Here is a 27637-nt window from a genome sequence, read left to right as displayed (position 1 = left end):
GAGCTGGCCCTGATTGAATGGAAATGCTGGTGGAATCCAACCCATAGCTTACTTCCAAAGAAATGTTCAATAGGCTGATAAGAAGAATAAGCAATAAATTCCCTCTCCACAACAATCAACACTGTTCTTGAAAGAGCTTTTTCCAAAGGGAAGAGGAAAGGGAAAGAAAGCCTAATGTATTGGACTATGATATGTCTCATGACTTCCACTGGTTTGGGGTGCTTCTTACCACCTTTATCATTATATTGACCCTCTTCCCACAACAGCTGCTGATACTTACAGAAATTTCAATGAGTCTGTGAAATAAAACTCCTCTTGGTTCATGGAATTCAAATGTAAAATACTGGAAGAGAAGAAGAAAAATTCAGAATGGTGACCCCCTAGAGTGCTACTATGCTTCAACTTCCATGCTACATAAGATGTTTTTACCAAAGGGCAATGGAAGTTTACAGTTTGTTCACATACTGCAAAATGTCTGCAAATAATATTGCTGCACATATTCTTGGTATATATCTGCTGGTAACATAGAAAACTACAGCTTCTTGATATATGTACACAGCAGCAGTGATCTGTGCAGTGCTGGATTAAACCCTGCAGAGGCCCATAGGCAGTTGAAATCTTGGGGACCCCTTCACAAACTATCAGAGTCTGAGCGCCCACCCCACCTCCCTTGCTGCAGCCTGCAGGCACCTTCTTCAAAGCCCCTTTTACTAAGCTGTGGGGGAGAGGCAGAGAGAGGCAAACTTGGTGACAACGCCAGCAGAAGCCGCACCAGGCAAATTGGGCAATAAGCAGCTCAGCTGTGTGTGTAGGCTGGGAGGGCTGCAAGCAGGGTGAAAACCGGTGAGGGGGGGGAGCCGGCCTGGGGCCAGTGCCTACTTGGCCTAATTATTAATCCGACCCTGGATCTGTACATGCAGTTTTCATGCCTGACATTTGTTGTTTATTCAACCCAGTTTGTAATATAAAAAGTGTCCCAAAGAGGTTTTACTAGCAGGGACAGGAAGACTGGTAGTAGTTTGCAGCCCAACAGTCAGGTGTGCAGCAAGAAGTCATTTCAGTGTGGCAAGAAGATTTGAGTGGTGAAATCTGGTGGCTTTGTAATCTTCATTACATACCTCATTGTAAAATGGGCAGTTGGTTGACTTCTGTGTTGCAGTGTGTCTCTTCTCATCTCCAATTCTCACAACCACAAAAGGGTCAATGTTCACTCCCACCAGTTTCTGGGCTTCAATTATATTTATTCCAATCTGTAGACACAATGCATTTCCTAAAATCAATCTGAGGAAATCATCATCACGGCAAAGGGAATTAAATAAGATTTATGGGCAAATAGTTCAGTTGCTTGGCTGAGTAGTTTTTGAGTCTTAACTTCAAACACCCTAGTTAGTTTTCATACGTTATTTAGGGCCACTTAGAAACTTTATTTTAATCTAAAATTTTCCATATTAAGTTCCTTGAACACGTAAGGATTTATAAACAAGAAACCTAAGGAACTGGATTTTTTTATGTGCTTTTGGGAAATAGCACCCTGAAATCAAAAGGCAATACACACTTTACCTGGAAACTTTGTGGCCTAGGAGTTGCATACAGGTCCCATTTGGAGAAGACTCTAGAACGGCTACAATGGAAACAAAGCACCAATAAAACATTAACAAAAGCCCTGTGGCTTGAAATGTTTTATTTTCTGACTGCATCTGAATATACATAAGCCTGTATCAAAGTCAAATAGTGATAAGTTTGCAAATTCTGACCAAAAGTGACAATGAAGAACTGACACTCCAAATTGCTTGCCTAATCACTCAGTCCCCATGAGTTTCAAAGGAACACATTGTGGAAGTGGCAGCTTGTAGGAATGGAAGTTCTTTGTAAGAAACAGAGTGATTTTGTAAGTGAAGCTAAGAACCTTTTCAGTCTCTAATGCATCCTTTCTGAATATTATTACAGTGAGATAAAAGGTAGAAGAAGCTAAAATTTTAATCAGCTATACTTATAGTCACTTGGACATTGAAAATAAAAATGAAGTATAGCTATTTTAATTGTTTAAAAGACAATATATATGTGTATATTACAATTGTGAGACATATTGTAATGGCTGAATCAGGACTGGAGGAAAATCCATGTTTGGATGCCCACATTTCATCCATAAAGTTTATTCAGTGATCTTGAAAAGCTGCTAGCTTTTGCAGCTCAGAGGTGGAATAGAAATATAATATATGTAATGAAAATTGATTTAAATCTAATTTGTGGAAATGACCTTGGATCACACTACTACTGACAGATGAAATAGACAAGAATCTTACTACAAAAATTATAAAGCTTATAGAAGAACACTGCAAGGTGCAATTCTGACTGGTATATGTGACAACTATGGGTGGTTTAGAAAAAGAGCATTCCCAACCTCAGAAACAACAAATGTAACATTCTTCTGTGCACCTTATTACAGCACTATAAGCAGCCTCCCAAACCAAGCCAGTAAATTCACAGTACACAGTCCTGAAGGGAGTGTTTGCCCTTTGACAGATTCCTTTTTGACAAAGATGCCACATTTCTACCAAAACACAGGGCAAGGCTCATTCTGAATTGGAAGAAAGGCACTTTTTTTAGAATAGCAGCTCCATCTGGTGTTTGTGTGTGTAGGGGGGGGTACCTCTTCACAGGGCTGAAGACAATGCCTGAGAACTCCATGTCAGACACATCATAATAATCGTCATCGTCATCAGTGTCTAGGCCTTTCACAAGTTTCCTGCCAAGCACTGCAGCCTTCCTGTCAAGATCAGCTGCTTGCTTCACATCCTCAGGCCTGTAACACAGAGATACATTTTACACAAAGGGAACATTCAACTCAAGACGAAAGCATGCATCATATGTCAATGGTTCTTCCTTATACATCGAGATTGCCAGACAAATCTGTATCATTTGGCATAAGCAACTTCACATAAGATTTTCCTCCCTTTCCTTTTTTACTCCATTTAAGAAACAGGTTGTAATAATCTTCATCATCATCATTAACACAATCTAGCTCAAGCATCTTTAAGTCATGGTTACAATGCAAGGTAATTAGCTGGAATTCTGAATATATCTGCTTAGAGGTAGACTCACTGAAGTCAATGGGACTTACTTCTGAAAAACACAGCTTAGGGCTCCATAACTTTCCCACTGAAATCAGCAGGACATAGAAATGCTAAACTTGGACTGGATCATACCTTAGCCCTAAAAAGCCACAGTCATTCAATACACACTGTCATCAGTGTTCCCCCTAAACTGAGTTAGTGTGAGCTAGCTCATAGTTTTTTAGCCTGCAGTTCACAACTCCAGTTGCAACTCCACTGTAACTGCTGACTACTATGTATAAGCGTTGTGTATGCGGACCAAAGTGAAGACTGATATGGGTGTTCCTGCCAGGCTCATTGGAGCCAGAAGGCTGAGACTGGGAACTCAGGAACAATGGACAGCAGGATTGAAATCCCTGCTGCAATCATGGGTTCCTTGCTGGTTTGAATGGACAAATAACTTGCTTGCGCAGGAACCCTGAGTTGTATATAGTTGGCCCTGTGGGCCCATTTAGCTAGTCTTAGAGTGCAGCCCTATACTATGCTGTACTGCAATAAAGAGCTATGATCACTACCACCTCGCCTCTTCCTTGCATTGAGCCCACTATATTTTAATAAGACTACAATCTTTATGCATACTTATTTAAGCATAAACCCCATGGAACAGAAGAAACTAAAACTGCAGTCCTAAACGTAATCACACCCTTGTAAATCTAGAGAAGACAATGGGTTTAGAAGGCTATAACTCTGCTCAGAACTGCACTCTAATTTCCAAATAAATATACATAAGTTCAATGTGCCTAGCTAGCAGAATTTGCTAGAGCAGCCATCCCCAGATTCAGAATGCAAAAAAAGAAATAAAACAAGTTGCTTTACTCAGCTCCAAATTATGATTCTTGAACATATCTCATATACTGATGGGGCTATTATAGCTGAATGTCTTCTGGGATAGCACCTGAGTTGTTTCCATCACACCCTCCTCACCATACAGCCCTTTGCCCAATATTGCATCATGTAGCCAGTACTACATCTAGGCTGCATCTGTTAACAAATATGGCAGCATAGTCATCATAGTCATAACCATTGTTGCAAACGATACTGCAGCTGTGCTTAAACTAAACTAATCCAGGTCTGGTCAGTGCTTGAATGAGAGATCTACTGGGAATCCTTGAATGAGAGATTTCACCTGGGAATCAGCCACCCTGACTCACCCTGATTCATAATGTGAAATAAAAATGAAACAGGCTACTTACTCCAGTTCCTCAAAGCCAGGATTGCGAATTATAACCTCTGAACTGTAGTGAACAGAAATAGAACAGAAATAATTCAAAGCAAACACAGGCTGTCTATTTAGCCAAAGCAGCTTTCTAACATATTTGATCTTTTATCTTCCTTGATTAACAATCAGAGGTTTCACAATCTGTTACACAGTGACATCAAAATTCTTCCAGTTACTGGTTCACAAGGATTGGTACAGTGCCATTGCTTCCAATGCAATAGGATGAGTGTTATCCTTAACATGACAATTTCTTTCTCATGCCTCACTACTATATTGATAACTTGCTTGACCCTTGTGTGTGCAGAAATCTTTCCCTCCTTAATCTTGTATTTCTGCCCTAGAGTAGAAAAAAATTACTTTTTTATAGTGGCAAAGAAAACGCTATTTCAGATAACATCATTCAGCAATATAATGATAACATTTCCTTAGCAGATCCTATTTATAGACCTCACTCTCCACTTACAGCATGCCCAAGCACACTGTTGATCATAACCCCAAACCCTATCTTCAATCTCTGGAATGATTTTTAAGCAACTTTGAAAACAATTCAAGATTCAAAACAGTAAGTTGTGGTGGGGGGATAGCCTTAGTATCTCTGGACAGTGCCCTGGAGGTACAGCTATGGGAAAGCTGAAATGAACTGAGTCTTCTCAGAACTGAAGAGTGATCAGAACTGAAGCCTTAATCCAGGGATGTTAAACATGTGGCCCGGGGGCCGAATCAGGCCCCCAGAGGGCTCCTATCAGGCCCTCGAGCAACTGGCTGTCATCTGCTTCCTTCTCCCTCTCTCTTGCTTCCTTCTGCATAATGGCTTGCTTTGCAAGACTTGCTCAATCACACAGGAGCTAGAGAACAAAACCTCTATTTTTTCCATTGGCTGAGGCTCATCCCTTGGGGAGGAAGGGGAGGAAGCAAAGCTTGTTTTTCCAGGCTCTCTCAATCACACAGCAGAGCTACTGAGCCAAGCCTCTCTTCCTTCTATTGGCTGAGGCTCCTCCCACCCCACCCCCGTCCCCTGGGGAAGGAAGGAAAGAGCCACAGCTTTCTTTGCCTAGTTCCCTGGATCCCATGGGAGAAATACGAAGAAAGTACCTTTAAGACCAATGAATGCTAATGTTTTAAGCATGTTTTAAGATTTTTTAAAAATATATATTTAATTGTGTTTGTGTCCTTTATAAAGTTTATATCTCTGCTACCTAATTTTAAATAGGTACACATATGGCCTGGCCCAACATGGCCTGGCCCAACCCAATGTGGCCTGGCCCAGCAAGGTCTTATTTATGTCAGATCCAGCCCTCATAACAAATGAGTTCGACACCCCTGCCTTAATCTGTAATAACAAAAGTAATAGTCTTGTACAATAATTTTGGTACCTGTCTTTCATCTGATAGACAAAATCTTCTTCAACCCATGTTCCTGCCGAGCCATCAGGTGGCTGGTATTTCAGCTCTAGTTCAATGTATATCTGTACAGGAACAGGGGAGACACCATCATTATTGATAAGACTTAACAGCACAGCAGAGTGAATAAAATTAGGTGAGATCACCTTGCACTAACCAGTGTTCCCTCTAAACTGGGTTAGCGTGAGCTAGCTCACAGGTTTTTAGCCTCCAGCTCACACATTTTTGTCTTAGCTCAAGAAGGATGACCCCATAACACACTAATTTATGCAGTAGCTCACAACTTTAATGCCAGTAGCTCACAAAGTAGAATTTTTGCTCACAAGACTGCAGCTTAGAGGGAACACTGGAACTAACTGTGCAGTCAAGGGGGCACTGGCCATTAGATTGGCTGGGCTACAGATTCCAACCATCTCTATCAGCAAAAACTAGACTGAATCTATACAAACTACTAATCTCATATTAAGATATGCTATATTCATACCATTTTTGATAGCAGGTGCTGGATTGTCCAGGAACTGTCCAGAAATTCTGGTCTATGCACCAAAAATAGGGGGGGGGGCTATTGGATCACTTGGATCCAGTTATACACAAGTAGAAACATAGACAGACTTAGCACAGAAATTAGTTGAACAAGAGGAAATGCAAGTAGGGATACAATAAGTGGTTGCACATCAGCTCCAGTGCAAGCAGAAATTTTGCAGTGGTTTCATCCCCATCTTTTTACATTTTTATCCCATTCTTCCTCCAAGGAGCTTATTGCACAGTAATTTCTCCATTTTATTCTGACAACAACCCTGAGAGGTAGAATAGGCTGAGTGTGTATGACCAGCTAAAGGTCTCTGTATGGAAATGTTGTTAGTCCAGATCTCTAGAGTAAACCAGAAATCTGGTATGTGTTTTTTAAATAGCCACAGCTGTGAGCAATAAACTCTTGGTCTTAATTAGTAGCACTGTAGCAAAATAGCAGGAGTGGGGAGGGACGGTGTCTCAGTGGTAGAGCATCTGCTTGGTAAGCAGAAAGTCCCAGGTTCAATCCCTGGCATCTCCAAAAAAGGGTCCAGGCAAACAGGTGTGAAAAACCTCAGCTTGAGACCCTGGAGAGCTGCTGCCAGTCTGAGAAGACAATACTGACTTTGATGGACCAAAGGTCTGATTCGGTATAAGGCAGCTTCATATATTCAGTAGCAAGCTTTTCTCTTCTTGTTGGTTAAGGCTGTTGGCGGGGGAGTGGGAAGAGACAGCAATTTTCATTCTTTGGGCATTGGCTGACTGCCTGAGTTTTACACGCTCCTGTTTGTTTCTGTTTGTCTCTTCAGAAGAGACTTTGAAGCTTAATGAGCACTTCTCCCTAATCAGCAAGCTGGTATGGAATTTTAACAACTTGACTGTTTGCTTATAAGCAGGGCTTTTTTTGCAGAAAAAGCCCATCAGGAACTCTTTTGCATATTAGGCCACACACCCTGACACCAAGCCAGCCGGAACTGCATTCTTGCTCAAAAAAAAAAAGACCTGCTTATAGGACTTGCTGTCCGTTGCAATGAAGGTTGTTTTAATCTGCTTCCTTTTGTAATAAATTGAAGACTGAAGTGTGGAACAACATTATTTGCAAGTGCCCTTTCCCCCTGGAATCTAACCCTAGATCAGAAGGGGTGGACTTTTGAAGGATCAACCCTTTGTAGTCAAAATAGACTGGATTTTGTTAGCCTGGAATGCTGAACAGTTGCAGCTGCAGAAGGAAGGGACTCAGGGTGAGACCCTGAATCATACAGTCTCCCAGTGAGCTTCACAGCAGAGTAGGGACATGAACCCACATCTTCTCAGCCCTAATCCTACATTGTAGGCACTACACTACTCTCAGTGCTCTCACTGTTACTTTTCAAATAATATTATGATAATAGCATTACGTACTCCAGTGATTCTGTGGTTTTTATCAACGAGAGCTTCTTTGATGTTAAGTCTTCCAGATGTCACCAGGTGCTGAAGGCTGATGACTAAGGTACCAAGTAGTCTATAACACAATAAGCAGTGTTAGAGCAAGTTAAGTTATAATATAATGTGAAATTCAAAGAAAAGAATACATGAATACAGACATATAACTATGCACTGCAAATTTCAAAAAACGAAATGTAATGTACTGAAGTCGGAAACATTCAGATGGCAACATGCTTTATTAGCGAGTTCATCACAAAGACAACATGGCGGGCTCGGGTCCCCTGTTATATACATTTCCTGGAACAACCTTCTTCCTGGTCAGGTCCAATCCTGGCCAGTTAAACATCCCACCACTGATCGTCATAGGCAGGCTGCGTTCATCCCTTCCAGGCACCGCCCACAGGTGCGCTGTGCTGTACTTTCTGGGATGAACGCCAGACACAACACAAAAAATACATCTCTTTTTGTGGGTGGGCATGCATGTTTGTACAGATGATCAAGTGTTAACCTGGAGTTCCAAAACCTCCCATTCACTGCTCCTCCAGGTCCTCAACTTTCTGGGAGACTAAAGTAAAGCCTTCCTTGCTAACAATAGGTAGGAGCAGAAGAAGGGTGACCAAAAATACTAGTGAAGCAGCATTGTAGGAGGCACAGAATTCGCATCCTCTCCTGTGGGTTTGGAGCTTTTAATGCTGTTGAATGAAATGCTGTTAGCCGCCCTGAGCCTGCCTAGGCGGGGAGGGCGGGATACAAATAAAATTTTATTACTATTATTATTATTATTATTATTATTATTATTATTATTATTATTATTATTATTATTATTATTATTATTATTAAAAAACTGCTTCGTTGGGTCTTATTGTGTAAGGAAAGGGCTTAGCCTATTGCCTAAGTTCTTTTCCACTTTTCTGTAATGAGTCCCCTAAGGATATTCCTTCTTTACTGTTCACTGATGATTACTACATAGAGGAGCATTACATACACCCTTAAACAGGTTCTTTTGTGACTTGCTTCTTGCAGACATGCTTCTTACTAGTGACACATGCATCTAAACAAAAGGCATAACTCTGTGTTGACACCTGACAACTGTAGTGGCTGCCTGTGTGTGTCAAAATTCACGGGTTGTTGATTAATGTGGTCATTTTCAGGCTTTCTAATCCCTTAGCCCTACTTTTGAGAGTGGGTCAGTCAAGCAACAAGATTTAATTCTGAAAACATTCAAGTAAAGGACAGGCATTTAACTCCACAAAATCTAATTGTGCCACCCAGACTCCACTGCAAAGCTATTAAGTTACAAAGTATCAATGCCTGAGGCTAAAAACAAAAAATAAGACCTCCCCAGTGGAAGTATGTCCTGATGACAGTAAGTCATTGTGAAACATACATATGCATCAGTGATAATACCAACCATGTACTATCTCATTAAGACAATGTATTGCCCACCTACCTGTTGCTGAATACTTTACTGCAGTTGTAAACTTTAACTAACAGCATCTCTTCCATAATAAGCTTTCTATAATGTGGCCAGTGAAAAAGCTAAAAAAACAAAAATGAACAGGAGAATGAATAGAGCTTCTGAAGGACTCCATGTCCCAGTTCTTCATGCCATATACTTTTAAACAGTACAAAACTAAGGAGTGTTTTATCATAATATATGCTGTGAGTTGCCACATCTGTTTAGCTATAGAAATCTCCATCAATCATATAAATAGCGATGAGAAATTGTTTGTGATTATTTCTTGTTCTCATTCCTTAGCAACATAACATGCAACATAACATGCTAGATTTAGTGGGGAAACCCACAAATGTAACTACTGAAAAGAAGATTACTTATTTATTTAGAAAAAATTTATACCAACTCTCTCCATTGATAAGAAAAATTCAGAGAGGATGTATTTATGAAACCTGTGTTCAAAAGCACTCAGAACACCTCTGGATGCCAAACAGTAGAGGAAAACAGGAGATAACTATCACTCTCATATTATGTTTGTGGGATTCAAAAAATGCTGAATAATTATTAGATGGTCTGATCTAGTAAGACAATTCTTATGTTCTTAAGTTCTGAAATGAACTCAGAGTTATGAAATAAGAGCCTAAAGCAACATAAATGCTGCACACCATAGAATTTACTTCATCTCAGAAACCAGTTTTTAGCTGTATAGCAGATATCAGGGAATCTACATTAACTGCTTAGTTAATTACTTGATTAGTTGTGGTTAGTCAGTTACTTGGTTAGTTGTGGTACTTGGGTGGATTCTTTGACACTCAAAACCTAAAATATTTACATTATTAAAAATAAGTGAAAATTTTGCATGTTTCATTAAAATTTTAGATTTTCCAGTAATTAACTAAAAATAGCCTAATCCCAGGCAATTGCAAGATTTCTTCTTTTGACAAGAGTTCAGTCACCAGTTCAGTTGCTCTGATACCAGGCAATCAGAAATGGTGGCCAAACTCTCATAAGATTGTGGGAACTGGCATAAGTAGCTTGCTGCATTGCTTTAGGGGTCTGGAGGATTTTGTCCTCAAGTACTCAAAAAGGCCCAGCAATTGGATGGGCAGGTGGCTAGCTAGCAGTGTGGGTGGGATGGGAGGCTACAGGGCACTCCATTATAGAACCGACCCTGAAGGGCAGACAGAAATTTGATTGCTGATTCCATGTTCAGACTTTCAGCTTCAGCCATGTCATTTAGCATCACACAATCCAGCAGCCTGGACACACAGTTTCACTGTAACAAAAAGTATGAAGGGGAAGTGCTTGATTGCAGCCATAAGGTCTGACCCTGTGATCACAGAGATCTTTATGATGCTTCCTTACCTCTCCAAAGACAGCTTCCTGCCCACATAATATCTTTTTGGTCTTCTGAGTAAAACCTTTGGAGAAAATACATGTGAATATAATGAGCTACCTCATACTATTGACCTAACAAGATCAGTTATTATCTACCTGGCAACATCATATTCCCTACTGCCTGATACTTTTAACTGGAGATGCTGCACCTGGGATGGTCTTCATGCAAATCAGATGCTCTATTATTGAACACAACCCTATCTACAGTGAATCTGAACAGTCTGTCTTTCATCCAAGACACATTCTAGACGAGTGTCATCAATGAGGGAATATGCTACGTCTGAGCAAAAGCTTTAAAAGTCTTTCCACTAGAAGCTCCATTTTATAGGGTTGCCAACCTCTAGGTGGGGCCTGGAGATCCCCACTTTTACAACAGATTCCCACCTGACAAAAGATCAGTTCCCCTGGAGAAAATGGCTGCTTTGAAGGGCAAACTCTATGGCATTCTACCATGCTGACGCCCCTCCCCTCCCCAAACCCTGCTCTCTCTTGGCTCTACCCTCAAAGTCTCCAGGTATTTTCCAACACTAGGGTTGCCAAGTCCAGCTCAAGAAATGTCTGGGGACTGTGGAGGTGGAGCCAAGAGACTTTGAGGGTGGAATCTGGAGCAAGGGTGTGACAAACACGCTTGAACTTCGCTCTGGCAATCACATTTAAAGGGACTACACACCTTTTAAATGCTTTCTCTCAGTTGGAAATGGTGAAGGATAGGGGCACCTTATTTTGGGGCTCTTAGAATTGGACCCACTAGTCCAATCTTTTGGAAACTTTGGGGGTGTTTTGAGGAGAGGCACCAGAAGCTATGCTGAAAATGTGGTGCCTCTACCTCAAAAAACAGCCCTCCTAGAGCCCCAGATACCCACAGATCAATTTTCCATTATACCCTATGGGAATCGATCTCCATTTGGAAAGGAGTAAGGAAGCAAAAATAAAGCCTAGCAGACATTCCCGCCCCCCTGCTTTCTGATAACCCACTTTCTGATAACCCTGAAGTGGGGGGAGGGCCTCCAAACTGCCCCCACCTGAGGATTGGCAACCCTATCCAACACAGACGTGGCAACTCTAAGCTCCAAGCAATACTTCAGAAGAAATTTCCCCAATCAGATGAGTAAGGAAGCAGAAATACCTAGAACACCCAACTATGGATGATTCCACATTTTGTGCTGCTTGCAGCTACAAACTGAATTGAAATGGTTGTTTTACACAGCACTTACTATCATGCTAAATTTCCCATAAAAACTGCCAACGCCAGTCCTCGTGAGCAAGGTCCTACTATTTGGTTTATTTGTTGGACATAAATCTAATTTATTCAGCAAAGGTTTTGCTTCTCCCTCTAATTATCTCTCACTTCCTGCTTTTGTTTCTATAGCCCAACTATGGATAATTACTTCCTGTTTACTCCAGCAACTTCTGAACCAGTCATTCATCAGTTTTCTTTGTCGGGAGAAAGCTTTTATGACCACTTTTCTTTTTTCAAAATTCAATTTAAATGGGACTTTCTAATCATTTTAAGATGTTTTTCAGCTGAAATCATCCTACTGTGCAATATTAACTGAAGCTTCTCTGTAGCTCCAGCTAGGCTTGCCAATCCCCAGGTCCCCGTGGGGGTTCTCCTGCTTTCTCAGGCTCCTTCGGGCTCCCAGTCAGCTGGCCCCGCCCACACAGCCACCATATGCCTTTCCACCTCCAGAGGCTTCAGACTCCATTTGGAAAGGCTTCCTCTTGGGATGGTGTGTCTGTGTCTTTAAGGCTGAATGGGGGCAGAAGGAGGAGGCAGAACAACATGGCTGCTCCCCTTAGCTGTGAAAGCAGCCCAGACCCTTTGTTGGTTGCACAATCTTTTCAGAGGTCATTTGCATAGGAAAGGTAAACTGGAACCTTTGGTTGCTCTGTGTTACTTTGAAAAAGTTGGAAGTTCAGCAACTTGTGAGTAGAGATGCCAATTTCCAGGTAGGAGCAGGCCCTCCTCTGCTTCAGAGTAGTCAGAAACGGGGGGGGGGGGGGGGAATGTCTGCTGGTCACTTCATTATTCCCTATGGAAATCGATTCCCATAGGGTATAATGGAGAATTTATCTGGGGGTATCTGGGACTCTAGAGGGGCTGTTTGTTGAGGTAGAGGCACCAAATTTTCAGCATAGCAGCTGATGACTCTCCTCAAAATGCTCTCCAAGTCTCAAAAAGATTGGACCAGGAGGTCCAATTCTATGAGCCCCAAAAGAAAGTGCCCCTATCCTTCATTATTTCTAATGTAGGGAAGGCATTTAAAAGGTGTACGGTTCCTTTAAACGTGATGGCCAGAACTCCCTTTGGAGTTCAATTGTGCTTGTTACAACTTTGCTTATGGTTCCACCCTCAATGTCTCCTGGCTCCACCCTCAAAGTCCCCAGATATTTCTTGAATTGAACTTGGCAACCCTAGCTCCAGCATACTACTGGGATATGATAGGACTGCCAGGTTCCTGCTGAGAGTGGTGAATACAAGAAATGAGGTAGCACCATCAGCCAGTAGCAACCCCCATATCCTGGCCCCCAACTCCTGTCAGTTGCCAGTGGCTGCCCTACTACAAACACATGAAGCTGCCTTATTAGGATTGTCATGTTTTTCACCCCCTGGGATACTGCATCTCTTTCCTTTTCTACCTCTTTAATCAGTCCCCTCCCCTATTTCTCTTCAGGTTTTTCGTGCTTTGCCTGTGAGCGAGTGGTCACAGCTCCCCCCAAGTGGCTGGGGGAGATTAACGCATTGATCACTTCCTCTCTTTGTCTGTTGTGCTCTCTCACATTTCTTTGGAGAGAGATAAGAACTGTCTGTGTGAAACCGTGGGAGCGGTGACTTGAAGGTAATAGCAGCCAGTCTGTAACATAAACATCCCAGGGCCAGATGCTTTTACTACTGGCCCTCTGGCTGTAAATAAGGGGGGAAACATGGAGAGCTGATGATCTGCTCTCTACCTAGAAAAATACAGTCCAGAAATAAGCGCGCTTGACAGATACGTGACATGAATCATAACCAGTGGTTTCAGGCAATAAGCAGTTAACCTGTTTGAGGATGAGAGGTTGATTAGTTATTGACAGGAAACAAAACTTACCATAGGGAGAGGTTGAAATGATGTGGGGACCTTATAAATCACCAACTCCTTCTACAGGAATGGTGGTGGTGGTGGCGGCAACAGATGCCTTCTCTAGCAAATTTTTAAGTTGTAGTTAAAAGTACAAAATGGATCCGGATGTTATCAGTTTTGTGAGTCAACAGTTACTAGCAGCAAAGCTGAGCTACTTAAACCCAAAAAGGGAAAGACCAGAAGACTAAAAGGACAGAAAAGAGAGTTAGAGACCCTCCTTGGACAGAACAGCAGAATAGTTCTGAAAGAGAAAAATTCTGCATCAGAGGCTTCTGTTCTTTTATAGTGTGAAGTAAGCTGTGATGCACACTGACTTGACTGATTTCACTCATTTCATTTTCCTTTCGCAGAGAGAAATCATCCAGGTGGATCTAATTAGTTTTATATTTGTCTCCTGCAAGATATATATTTAAAGGATATGTTTCCTGACAAGTTGATTTCTGATCTTGGAAAGAGAATTTGTATAATTTGAAATGCTGTATATTATCAATACCCATGGTTGTTTCTAGCAGTTGCCTCTTGATATGTACTCATAACAAAATAGAAAACTTGTTCTGTACTTCTAATGCTCCACTACAAGCAGTTTTCCTGTGCTTGGGGGGAAAGGATTGTGTGAAGTGTCCCTAACTTTAAATGATACTGAAATCCAGTTCAGTTTAGGATTGCAGTTTTCATTTCTACATTGTCAGCTGTCTTCTCTCCAGTGCCACATACATCTCAAAGCTTACACTGATGGTTTCATCTATTTTCCTGGTTCTGGAGTTTTCTTCCTCCATAGCTTGTCACTGGAACCAAGTCACTCTATTAGAGATGAAGACCAAATGCTTCTAGTGATTTATCATAAAAATAGCAGTGTAGGAAACTATACATACCCAGCCATATGTTTTAATGTTTTACTATTCTGGTTGAATAGGAAGCTTTGACTGGCAGCCATTTCCCACAGCACGTACGTACAGTGAAACAGGCACATAATGATGTGCATACATGTACATGCAGGAAGCAATGCGGGAAAGAAGAGATATCTATGTAGGAACATCTTCATGTATCAATCAGGCCTCATTTTCAGAGATTTCTTCATGATTCCATGACAGAATGAGCAAATAAGCAGTTCACATGACAGTCCCCTCCCACAATGGTACAATAGGGGCAGAGAGGAAACAGAAGAAAAAGGCACCCAGTGCACCACTGGTACTACCCAGCCAATACAATTAACAATGAGCCCATAAGAGACAGTTCCCCAGAATACTGTCTCCCCTCCCCTCGCCACACATCTGTTTCTTATACTACTTTTTCCAGCAGAACTCTAAGCAGCTATTTCCCACACACCCCTTCTCTCCTTCCCAAGCCCTGTGCTGCCTTTGCCTCCACCCAGCATCTTTTCCCCATTCCCCCACACTCCGCACCTCGGAAGCTGAGTTGCACCTGCCTCTCCCCTGTCCCTGGCAGTTGGGTGACTCTTTTAACGCTAACACTCAGTGCCATGGTGCTGCCAGGACTTGGCTCAGTGCTGTGCTGTCCAGGTGCGACCGCTCTCAGTGCAGGACTCCACCTGTCTCTTCAGTGACTCAAGACTGGGGACTCACCAAGCAGGTTTGTCTGCCCAGACCCCACCCGCAAGTCACACATTATCCAGTTCTGGCAAGGCCTTATTGCAGTGGGCAGGCAGCAGTTGCTCACTCCCCCTAAAACCCAGGAAGCCTGCTCTTTCTGACACAATACAATGGGTTACTTGGTTAGACAAAACATCTCACTCTGTTGAGAGTCCCTTAGGCCCCCATCTATCTTTTCACTTGACCTCTATATTTTGTATAAATCCCCATCCCCACATCAGACAAGCCCTGTTCTGAAAGCAACATTTCCCAGTTGGCATTGTACTAAGTTGCTAGGTCAGTGTTGGAAAATGCCTGGAGACTTTGGGGGTGAATCTGGGAGTGGGTGGGGTTTAAGAGGGGAGAGGTCTCAACATGGTATAATGCCATAGAGTCCACCCTTCAAAGCAGCATTTTCTCCAGGGGAGCTGATCTCTGCCAGTGCCAGCTGAAGATTAGTTGTAAAAGCGGGAGATCTCCAGGGGCCACCTGGAAGCTGAGTAAACAATGGCAACACAGTATAAACAGAAGTCTAAAAAACGTGCCAGAAATACATAACACTTATGACAAATTTACCGAAATCTATATTATATTGTGCAAAAGCATCCAAAATTCATTCCAAAGATATAAATCACATAGAAAGCATAAAGTCCTAAACAAAAACACAGTTCCCAAGGATGACTCTGGAAAATTCCAAAAAGTCTATAAGGAGTACTACTACTCAGAAGTAAATTCCAAATGGAGTCTTTCCACTGATGTCGGCTTCCAAAGGAGAAAGTCTTGCCTTCACGCAATCACTAGCTTGATCAATTGAAATATATAATCAGTTGAAATATATAATCAATTGAAATATATAATATGGGCGTTTGAGAGAAGCCGATCTGAGGACCTTGTCAGTTGGCTTGTGAAGAAGCTGCAAATGCAGCAGAACGCGATTTAAGCCGATGATTGCGTGAAGGCAAGACTTTCTCCTTCGGAAGCCAACATCAGTGGAAGAACTCCATTTGGAATTTACTTCTGAGTAGTAGTACTCCTTATAGACTTTTTGGAATTTTCCAAAGTCATCCTTGGGAACTGTGTTTTTGTTTGGGACTTTATGCTATGTGATTTATATCTTTGGAATGAATTTTGGATGCTTTTGCACAATATAATATAGATTTTTGTAAATTTGTCATAAGCGTTATGTATTTCTGACACAGTTGTTTTTTTAGACTTCCCACCTGGAAGCTGGCAGCCCTGCATGATCATATCCACAAGTAGTTCTAAATGCATTTGGAAATTTCTCTAATTTCTGATTGAACATCATAAACTATTATGTATGCCATCTTTTTTTCTGCTTCATCCAAATACAAATCAGACTGCCTTATACTGAGTTAAGACACTGATCCATCTCATTTAGCACTGTCTACTCTAACTGGCAGCGGCTTTCCAGGATTTCAAGTAGAAAGAGGTAGGTTTCAACTCTTTTTACTACATACCCTTTAACTGGAGTTGGATTTGCCAGGGATTGAAACTGTGACCTTCTATATGCAAAGCAGGTACTCTGCCACCAACCACAACCCCTTCCTTGTTGACAGAATAGGTAGTTAACGTACATATTCTCAATCTTAATATCAAGGTATTATTGGATTCATGTTCTCAATTAGTGAATTACATTCTGAATTACTGGAACGCTAGGTTTTCTAGAGAATTGTTACAGCTTTCTGTCCTAATTCTTTCTCCTTCTCAGATTCTTTCTGGTTACTTTTATCGCCATTGCAGCATCTAAGAAACAAATAGATTAATTATCAAGATTAGGTTTTCCAAATTTCCTTCAGTGACATTTGGGTTGAGTTGTCACCATAAAAGGAATTTCTGCTTTAGTATCCTCAAAGTTTGTAATGTCTCTTCATGCAGTATATTTTTAGATGTATACCTATTTTAAGGATACATCTAAAACTGTAATGTGTGAGTGAGCTATTGAACACATATTTCATAAAAGATATAGAAGTTGAAGAACCAAACCTGGTTCTAGCTCCCTGATCAGTCATAAAGCCACTACCATGTAAAAGTGAGGATTTGCTGCCATGTAAAATGAGAAATGGCCTTGGGGAAAAGCTATTTTTCACCTGGAGAGCCACTTCCTGAAAGATAGCATTTGTCTCAAATTAAAATGTATTGTATGTATGTGCCATCAAATTGCAATTGACTTCTGGCAACCCCAGCAAGAGACTTTCAAAGCAAGTGAGAGTCAGAGGTGTTTTGCCATTGTCTTCCTCTGCATAGTTTTCCTTGGTGATCCAATGCTGCTTAGCAACTGAGATCTGATGAGATCAGGCTATATCATGCTGCCTTTGCTACCCAAATTTACTGTACCTTGGTATAATGTATTATATTTCAACTGAAAAGATGTCAGAAAATAACACCTACCTAGAACCCCCACATTTTCAGATTTTGCTCAAAACTTTTGTGTGTCTTGGAGGAACACAATAGTCACATTCTTCTCTCCGCTTTCTTCTCCTTCCACACACACCTTTGTGCAGCAACCGTCTTAACTAGAGCATCAACAACAAAGCAGAGCAGCACCATTCCTTTTCAAGTCTTCAACCTACTCATTCTGTCACACTTGCTTGAGGCTTAGAGACCATATTAGAAACCACTACCCCAATTAGCTCTGCACTGAAGAACTACAGCTGCCATATTGCTGCCAACCCCCAAGCAGGGCCTGGAGACTTCCAGGAATTACAGCTGGTCTTAGGCCTACAAAGATCAGTTCCCCTGGCAACCAGCAGGAAAATTGTGGGTGGGGTAGTGTCACCAGGATGGGAAATTTATTGAGATTTGGGTTTGGAGTCTGAAGAGGGAAGGGTTTAGGGAGTGGAATAAAGGGTTTAGGGAGTGCCATAAAGTCCACATTCCTGGGGAACTGTCATCAGGATATCAGTTGTAATTCTGAGGGATCCCAGGCCCCACCTGGAGGTTGCCAACCCAAGCTCCCATGGAGAAACTGGCTGCTTTGCAGGATGGACTCTATGAATTATATACCACTGAGTTCCTTCCCTTCTCTAAACGCTTCCCTCTGAAGGTTCCACACCCACTTTCTATTAAGTTCCCAACCCAGAGTTGACAACCCTATTGAAGAAGCTTGAATTTTTCTGTATGTTTGTATACAAGAATACAAATAGTTTTGCACTTCATAGGGACACCCTTGATCCTGGTATGTATGTGAGAACACTTGCAAGTTTGATGGCAGCTCTGCTTCCTAAGCATGCCCAGTCCTCTCCCCATAAGATTACAAACTATCTTGCTTGCCTCACCCTATCCTCTTACGCTTCATGTCTCAGCCACTGCCTCTGGCTGCTTGGACCACTCCTGGTATTTTAAGACTGTGCGAGATGCCTAGAATATCTCATGTCATTTCTCTAGAATGACTCCAAGGAGATGTTAGAGAGGCTCAACCCACTACACTGACCCATCAAGTGTTTTCCTGGTGGTAACAGGATTTTATTACAAAAGTGAATGAGACTACAGCAAGGCCTCCTGAGTCTCTCTGGTCTGCCCAGTATGCCAGACTCAGAACACTCACTGATTCTTCCCTTCTGTCACATTCCTGCTCTATCATGATGGAGCAGGGATGATGGAAGTAGAAAATTATCAATATATGTGAGGAATGTGTGAAAACTCACCCTCCCAGCTTATTCTCCACCTCATGCTATTGAAACTTTTGCTCCCTCTTGTAAACCCTGCAGATTTTCCCCAGCCTCCTTCGATTCCTGTAGCCTATTACCCCCTTAGCTTCACTCTCCTTTCCTCCTTCTCCTCTGGCTTTGCTCTCCCTTCCTTCTTGTATATGCTGCTGCCTACACATTCCTTCTTTCCAGTCCCAACTCACTTCTGCAGCAGACATTTTGGATTACCTAGGCAACCATAGACAACTGGGGAATTAAAAATAGCAACACTATTTCATGAGGTAATCACACGGTATTTTAAAAACATCATTATACCTTCCTTTTTAATTTCCCCCACACAAATCTAGAGGTCTAACCCCTCACTTGTAAAAGTATCTCTCCCCCTTTTGTATCTGACCCCACCATGCAGATTTCTTTTTATTTACTCTCTAGGCCTGGGTTCTGAATTATAGATACAACAGCAGGGAAGGAAAAGTAAACTAAATATGTTTGGTGTATATTCTCACTGGTTTTACAAACACATCCGAGTTGAAATATTCTTATTATCCCTTGTGTTAAATATACTTTTGCTTGGTATAGTCTTCAGGATTGCTCCTGATGATTTGAATAGGAAACCTCCTTGAATGTTAACTGCTCCCCTCCCCCCAAACCCCAAGGAAGTTTGTGCTGAACCAGGACTGCTGTGGCTAACTACTTTTTATTATATATACTCTCTCAACACACCCTTTCTGGTAGGAATCAGTTAGCTATGATTTATATGTTTGGAATGAATGCCTAGAGGTATTTTTTCCACATTCCTGGCTCAAGGCTTTGCTCTGGAAGATTATTAAGAGCAAAGCTCAGGTGTGTGTGAATAAATTATGATTACGAGAGAGGGCAGTGTGGACAGTTCTCACTTGTACATATGCCAAACATCTGCAAACAAGGAAGTGAATTACCAGAAAGGTTTGTTTATAGCCAAGTTTCTACATACTTTAAGGTAAGTTTAACAAGTTGCTTTATTGATATAACACAAAGATATTTGTAATTACTGCATAGTGGATTCCAAGTTAAAAACAAATGCCTAAAGACATCAGTTGTTGGATTCTAACACTATCATGCAATATTTCTATGATTTGTTGAAGTTAAGGTAGCATTGGCTGTTATATATACAGGCCTTCCACAATAAGCTATCTTCAGTGATCCACAAGTCTCTAACTTGACATACTTGATTCCAAACCTCCCCTACCCAAACTGAGCTCTTCCCAGACTCCACCCCCCTCAAAAAAAATCTCTAGGAATTTTCCAACCCAGAGCTGGCAACCTATGAACAATGGGAAAGTTATTCTCTCAGGTCCATGTCTGGACTTAATCATTTAAGTGCCCTGGTGGACCCTGTCTTAATGATGGGTTTTGGTTTTTGGCCTGGAGGAGGGAGAGCTACACAGGTTCAACTGAAGGGGGGAGAAAAATTTATTTTAACAATGTTGTCACTAAAATGAGCATAAGAAACAAATATCTTTATCCTTCTAACTTACTTATTCAAACAGAAAGAAAAAAAATCAGATTTAAAATATAAAACGTAGAGAAAAAAAAGTAATAAGCAGAAAAAAACCCATAGTAATTTATCCGTATAAACAATTTCTCCAAACAAACATATTAAGAGCAGATTTACCAGATTACAGAATAATTGTGTTGTCTGCCTTCTTAAAAACTGATCCTTTTTAAGTTAACTATTTATTTATATAAAATTCTTTTCAAAACTTTTCAATCCTATAACTCTTATATCCATGCTGCTCTAGGAGGAACAACTTAATATGACCCAAAAATCTCATTGGCCTTTTAAAATCACATGTCAGTTCTTGTTGAGAATTCCATATCCAATTACCCAGAGACAGAGAAACAGTTCAAAGACCCTTCTTCCTGAAAGTTTTCCACATCTTGATTTTTTTGCTGAGATGTACCTTCTCTCTCCTTAGTGCAGTCATCCCTTTTGGTAAAAATAGTAAGGATCCCACGCCACTTGTTCCTCTCAAAAAAACTTCAATCAGTCTCGATTTCCGGTCCTTCTTTTTAACTGCGCAATAAGGTTCCATTTTGGTTTTCTTCTGTTCGTTTCCCAGCGGATCACTCACCATTTCCAGTTCCACAGACGTCACCAAGATCTCTGCTCATGTAGATTTGAGATTTCGCTAGCTTTCAACATAAAAGCTCCCATTTGCTTTTTTATCAACTCTGTTAATGAACCAAGATCTTGCTTTAGAGAAGTTATGGTAACCATTATATCTTTTTAATAAAACATTTTGCTTGGTAATGCCATTTTTCTCTACCAAATAACTAAGTCTATTAATCGAAGTTGAAAAGCAACTCAGAGACACAGTTAGTCTGTCTCTCCAAATTTCCTCCAGCCGTGTGTTTTGATTGTTGCTATTTCAGTTGCACTCAGGTGGCAAAGGCAAATCTCTCTAAAATATATCTTGTTCTTGTTCAGACCATATTATAGCCAGATAATAGTCTCATTAACACATATTCAATAATAATCCAGGTCAATTTGAGTATCTATATTCAGTCTAATTCAAATTGCTGCCAATGCTCAAAGTTGCTCTGTCTTTTCGAAGCCGCATTCAAGTGAAAGTGTGTGTGTGTGTGGGGGGGGATTCTGCCTCTTTCCCTTTGAACTGTCCCGTTTGTTGTTATGTAAAACGACCCTATAACAGCGCCCGCCTCATGGTCCTACTGGATCGCTTTTCTATGCCGCTTATGGCTACCCCAGCCCCTCTGTCACCTCAGTTCTTCTTTTTAAAACTTTTACCTCAGGAATATATAACTCAAGGGGGTGGGTTGATATGGATTTCTCTATCTTAGTCTCTTTGGGGTATTTGTTTTCAAAGGTATATATATTTCAATTCGTAGGGGACCACAGCAGCTTTGACAGTTTTCCCAAATTATAGGCACCAGAGAACTATAAAATAAACCACAGATATTTAATTCAACACAAAGTCTTCAACTGGGGATATGGGAGACATTTATATAGGCTATCATGTATCTCATGCAGTTAACAAGTTGCTCAGTTGTTTCAGGCTTTCTAATATCTTCTTTTTCTTAGGTCTCTCAGGTTCACAGTTCATATAAAAAACACTCTCCAACACTAGTATAGGCTGGCCTCTTGGGTATACTGTGCCAAGTCTCTCAAGTCGACTGGAGCCTCTACTCCCAGCCCTTCAGACTCTTAGACCCACATCTGTTCCCTCAACCACCTCTCTAGATCTTAAGAGATGTATATAAGTGTCTGTGACTGCTCAGGTCTTCACCGTGACTCCTTCTTAGTCACACACACAGCCTCTTGGCTGCTTTTATAGAGCTAGCAGTCAGCTTTGCTTCTCATGAAGACTCTCCTTAGCTACTGCCCCAGCTCCCTCAAAGACCAACTCTCTCAGACTCCGTCCAACACTAACTGACTCCCTCAGCCGTTAGCTGTAAATCTCACTGAGAGTTCCGAGCACTCTGGCCCCCACCCTCAGGTCACCTGACGCAGGCTCTGTGCATCTTCAGTTTTCTGTTTAACCCATACTTACTGTCACAGACCCATTAGCCAGTGGTATTGAAAACAAAATTACTTGCCTAGTAGAATTGCCATGCTTGAGGTAGGAAAGCGATGCATCCCAAGCTTAAGAAAAAAAAGAGCAAGTGGTCAGGTGTTCACCTCTTGCTGCCATAATGGCAATCATGGCGGTGGAGCTTTGGGGCATACAAGGACAGGAACAGCTACCGCTATGCCCCTGGCTTCTTGCAAAGCCCCATACTGAAAGGAAACCCCTTCAGGGTTTCCCTGGAGATGCCACGTCTGTGGCACCTCTCCAACCGCCTGATTCAGGGGGGCCGCTAGAGACAAGCTCTGCGGACCCCCACTGAGCTCAAGCCGACATAACCCAGAAAACCCACTATTCCCTTTCTGGAGGTGTCATGACTCAGTGACAGAGCATTTGGATTTGCAGCTTCAATCCCTGGTACCTCCAGCTAATAAGATCAGATAGCCAGGGTGCGAAAGAGCTGACACACTGCTGTCAGAGATGACAATTCTGACCTTGACAGACCAATGGTCTGACTTTGCCCTGTTCACAGAACATCTCCACACATTCAGTCAATGTGCAGAAAAGGAAAGCGGACATAAAATGCTCTGGCCTTGCACCTAGCCTCTGCAGGATCCTTGGCTCATAAGCATGGCAGAGGCAGTGTGCACTCATATGCTCCTTCCCCATGATGTGGGACACTGCTTTAAAATTGCCAACCATAGGGGGAGTACAAGGATTCTGTCTTCCCAAATATGCACCATGCTCATGAGCCAGCAACCATGTGAGTGCATGTCTGCTGTGTTAGTGAGTATGCATGTCCCAGACTAGTATAAGGCATTTTCATGTGTCTACTAGCAGTTCTCATGTTTTCAAGCAACCAGATAACAAGGTTTCCTTTTCATGATGTACAAAACTGCAAGTTGCAGATCCTTAGTTTACAGAAGGGAATGAATGGTCTGTTGGATATTCCCATATTATACCACTGACTTTAGTTATCTGTTGAAATAGTGGTCATTTATCATCCCTGGAACCACTCTGTGTGTGTGTGTGTATGGGGCCTGAGACAATGTTTCTAGAGTACATGACTCCTGTCTGATGAAACGCTGATAGATATCAATCTTTCCATTGGTTTCAATAAACTTTTAACTGAAGCACATATGCTTAAGTGGTAGATCCTCAGACTCCTCTTTTTATGGGTGTATAATGGCACTGAGTTTAAGGGTTCTATATTTTAATGAGACAAGCACTGTTGAGGACTTCTCAGGAGAAAGGGACTCCTTGAGTGAAGAAGAGGTTCATGTAACCAACCCCTTCAAACAGAGAGTTGCAGTCTACTCAAGGCTCACAGCCAGCAGCTGATCCAGAGCTACCAGCATCTAGCCCCAACACAGCAAGTGAGACTCAGTTGATTGAGACCAGCCCACCAGGTTCTCCTCTGTCCTTTGAGTGCCAAAGATAGAGGCTCAGAAAGAAACTACAAGCAAGAAAGAGTGCACATCTCTTGGATTGTTGCTAGGTGCTTACTGATGACAGCCTGGATTAGCTACAGTTACTCCCAAGCAGCTGGCTGCTAACAAGAGGTTTTTAGGAAGTGCCTATAAAAGCCAACACTGAGAGCCTGTGTGTTGTGGAAGCAACAAGTTACAACCTCTTGACTCAGTGACCACAGCTCTGAAACACTGCTCTTGTGACCCTAAGACTGGCTCTTGACTGGAATCTTCCTCCTGCACTTGTTAATGACCTTGGACTGTTGGACCTTGCTTCCTGTATACACTCTGAACTGGATTCCACTCTCATGGTAACTGGCCTCTGGACTTTTACTCCAGATTTGGCTTGGACTGACCCTAGATTCTGACAGTATAGTTTAATGAGCTGAAGCTTTTCCTTTGCAGGATGCCCTGCTTGCTAAATACACTGCATGGATTTTGCTATTTTTGAAGATCACCCTTTGAAAAGAGGTGGCTTCTGGGATTTTGTAATCCACTTGTCTGACTTACATAGCAATAAATTTCCAGGGGCTGTTACATACACTGAAAGAAGCTAGATTTATTAATAGGCATCTACCCCTCAGAGCACTTAATAAACAACAGATATGCTGTGAAACTGCATTCCAACCACTCCCAAAGTCAGGCTAGAGGCACAAATCAGAGGAAAACAGCCATGAGTCAGATCAAGGGCACACAGAAGTAATGGAATATCTGATCTGACTAGGCTCAGCCACACAAGATGCTTGGAGTTCTGGGAACATAACTCCCTTTCTTCCAGTATGTTTGCCCCAATGGAGCAAATAGAAAAAACAATGGCAACACAATATAAACAAAGATCTAAAAACAATTGTGTCAAAAATACAATTAGGCAAATTTTACAAAATCTATATATTGTATTATGCACAAATATCCAATTACTATTCCAAAATGTCAAGACAGTGTGCGTTTGCAATAAAAAAGGCCAACTCCATGCTGGGAATTATTAGGAAGGGAATTGAAAACAAATCAGCCAGTATCATAAAGCCCCTGTATAAATCGATGGTGCGGTCTCATTTGGAGTACTGTGTGCAGTTCTGGTCGCCGCACCTCAGAAAGGATATTATAGCATTGGAGAAAGTCCAGAAAAGGGCAACTAGAATGATTAAAGGGCTGAAACACTTTCCCTATGAAGAAAGGTTGAAACGCTTGGGACTCTTTAGCTTGGAGAAATGTTGATTGCGGGGTGACATGATAGAGGTTTACAAGATAATGCATGGGATGGAGAAAGTAGAGAAAGAAGTACTTTTCTCCCTTTCTCACAATACAAGAACTCGTGGGCATTCGATGAAATCGCTGAGCAGCCAGGTTAAAACGGATAAAAGGAAGTACTTCTTCACCCAAAGGTATGTATTTTATCTGAGCTTCTAGGATTATAGTTTTAAATAGCATCCAAGCTTCCCCAAGGGTTTTGACCGTATGTACCTTTCCTTTCAGTTTCCTCCTCACATGCCTCCTCATCTCAGTGTATTTACCCCTTTTAAAGTTAAACGTGGTTGTGGCGGTCTTTTTGGATAACTCCCTATTTATACAATGGTGAAATCAATAACATTATGGTCACTGCTCCCAAGTGGCGCAATCACTTTTACATCTCTCACCAAGTCTTGGGCATTACTTAGGACCAAATCCAGGATCGCCCCACCCCTGGTAGGTTCTGAGACCATCTGCTCCATAGCACAGTCATTGAGAGCATCAAGAAACTCAATCTCTTTCTCTCGACCAGAACACATATTGACCCAATCAATCTGCGGGTAGTTAAAATCACCTATTACGACACAGTTTTTACGTTTAGCTGCTATCTTTAAGCCTTCCATCATATTATAATCGTCCTCTCTCCTTTGATTTGGTGGGCGATAACAAACTCCCATAGTTAAATTTCCTTTTGGGCCCTCTATTTCAACCCAAAGCATTTTTAAAAGTGAATCTAATTCTCTGATCTGTCTTACTGGACCGTATATCCTCTCTGACATATAGAGCCACCCCACCTCCAACCCTTCCCTCCCTATCCTTCCGATATAGCTTATATCCAGGAATCACCGTGTCCCACTGATTCTCCTCATTCCACCAAGTTTCTGAAATTCCCACAATGTCTATGTTTTCTCCCAACACTAAACATTCCAATTCACCGATTTTACTTCGAACACTTCTAGCATTTGCATACAAACATCTATAATTTCCCAGGCGAGCTAGGCCCGCCACCTTCCTCCTGCCGCCTCGAGACTCTGGCAGACAGTCCATATTGTTTGTCACCTTCACAGTGGACAACTCTGGTCCGTTACCCGGTAGAAAAATAGCAGCTAACCTTTCATCTCTTTGAGACGAGTCCTCCCGAACCAGAGACATTTCATCTCCTGTCGGCTTTCCCCCAAAATTTAGTTTAAAAACTGCTCTGCCACCTTTTTGATTTTAAGCGCCAGCAGCCTGGTTCCATCCGGGGACAAGTGGAGACCGTCTCTTTTGTACAGCTCCCGCTTGTTCCAGAAAGCATCCCAGTGCCTAACAAACTTAAACCCTTCCTCCTTACACATCATCCACACATTGAGACTTCTAATTTGTGCCTGTCTCTCCTGCCCTGCACGTGGAACAGGTAGCACTTCTGAGAAGGCTACCTTGGAGGTCCTGGCCTTAAGTCTCCCCCCTAGCAGCCTAAATTTTTCCTCCAGGACCTCACGACTGCATTTCCCCACATCGTTGGTGCCAACATGCACCACGACCACAGGTTCCTCCCCAGCACTGTCTATCAGTCTATCTACTACACGCGTAATGTCCGCTACCTTCGCACCAGGCAGGCAAGTCACCATACGGTCAGTACGCGGTTTCGCCACCCAGCTGTCTACTTGCCTAAGGATCGAATCACCAACTACCAACCCCCCCCCCTCCCCCTGCTCAGGGATGGTTCCTTGGCGCGAAAGGATACCCACTCACCAACCGAAGAGGTCCCTTCTAAGGGCGCATTCCCCTTGTCCTCAGCCCGGTGCCGTTCCCTCTCGACCCTCACGCTCTCTGGCAGCAACGGGGCTGCTACGTTCAGAGCGGGGCTCATCTAATACGCCCCCGAGAGTCTTCCCCAAGTGCCTAACTGACCGTCTCTGCTTCTCCAGGGCAGTCACCTCGGCCTCAAGAGTACGAACTCGTTCTCTGAGGACCAGGATCTCCTTGCATTGAGCACACACCCAAGACTTCTGTCCTTTGGGCAGATAGTCATACATATGACACTCAGTGCAAAACACTGGAAAGCCCCCAACCCCCTGCTGGCATTCTATCTTCAATATCAATATATATATATATATTAAAATATGCAGTCCTCTTTAAATGCTGTTTAAGTGGCTCCCCTTCTGGAGGGTCAACTTACCTTATTGGGAACTTACCTTATTTGGCCACCTTCAAGAGGGTTTTAGATAAAAATATGGAGCAGAGGTCCATCAGTGGCTATTAGCCACAGTGTGTGTGTATATATAAAATTTTTGCCAATGTGTGACACAGAGTGTTGGACTGGATGGGCCATTGGCCTGATCCAACATGGCTTCTCTTATGTTCTTAAACCATAGATCACATAGAGAGCATAAAGTCCCAAACAGAAACACTGTTTCTAAGGATGACTCCAACAAATTATTTGTAAAAAGTCTATAAGGAGTAACACTATTCAGAAATAAGTTCCAAACG

General features: G+C 42.1%; 1 protein-coding gene across 1 annotated transcript in view; it reads right to left on the bottom strand.

Annotated features, from left to right (window-relative positions):
* The window catches only part of LOC132567300 (fer-1-like protein 4), a 78313-nt gene extending 63161 nt beyond the window's left edge, over positions 1-15152 (bottom strand). The window contains exons 1-10 of the mRNA XM_060232981.1: positions 15047-15152; positions 10489-10544; positions 9118-9206; positions 7644-7743; positions 5706-5797; positions 4307-4348; positions 2651-2803; positions 1561-1621; positions 1119-1250; positions 281-343 (exon numbers count right to left, since the gene is read on the bottom strand). Of these exons, the coding sequence (XP_060088964.1) occupies positions 281-343; positions 1119-1250; positions 1561-1621; positions 2651-2803; positions 4307-4348; positions 5706-5797; positions 7644-7743; positions 9118-9206; positions 10489-10544; positions 15047-15125 (867 nt within the window). The 5' untranslated portion in view covers positions 15126-15152. The remainder of the gene's footprint in view (positions 1-280; positions 344-1118; positions 1251-1560; positions 1622-2650; positions 2804-4306; positions 4349-5705; positions 5798-7643; positions 7744-9117; positions 9207-10488; positions 10545-15046) is intronic.
* Between the last annotated feature and the right edge of the window lie 12485 nt (positions 15153-27637).

This window comes from Heteronotia binoei, chromosome 2, assembly GCF_032191835.1.
Source record: "Heteronotia binoei isolate CCM8104 ecotype False Entrance Well chromosome 2, APGP_CSIRO_Hbin_v1, whole genome shotgun sequence".
Taxonomy (NCBI): domain Eukaryota; kingdom Metazoa; phylum Chordata; class Lepidosauria; order Squamata; family Gekkonidae; genus Heteronotia; species Heteronotia binoei.
The sequence above is the reverse complement of the archived record's forward strand: the minus strand, read 5'-3'. Positions and strand labels throughout refer to the sequence as shown.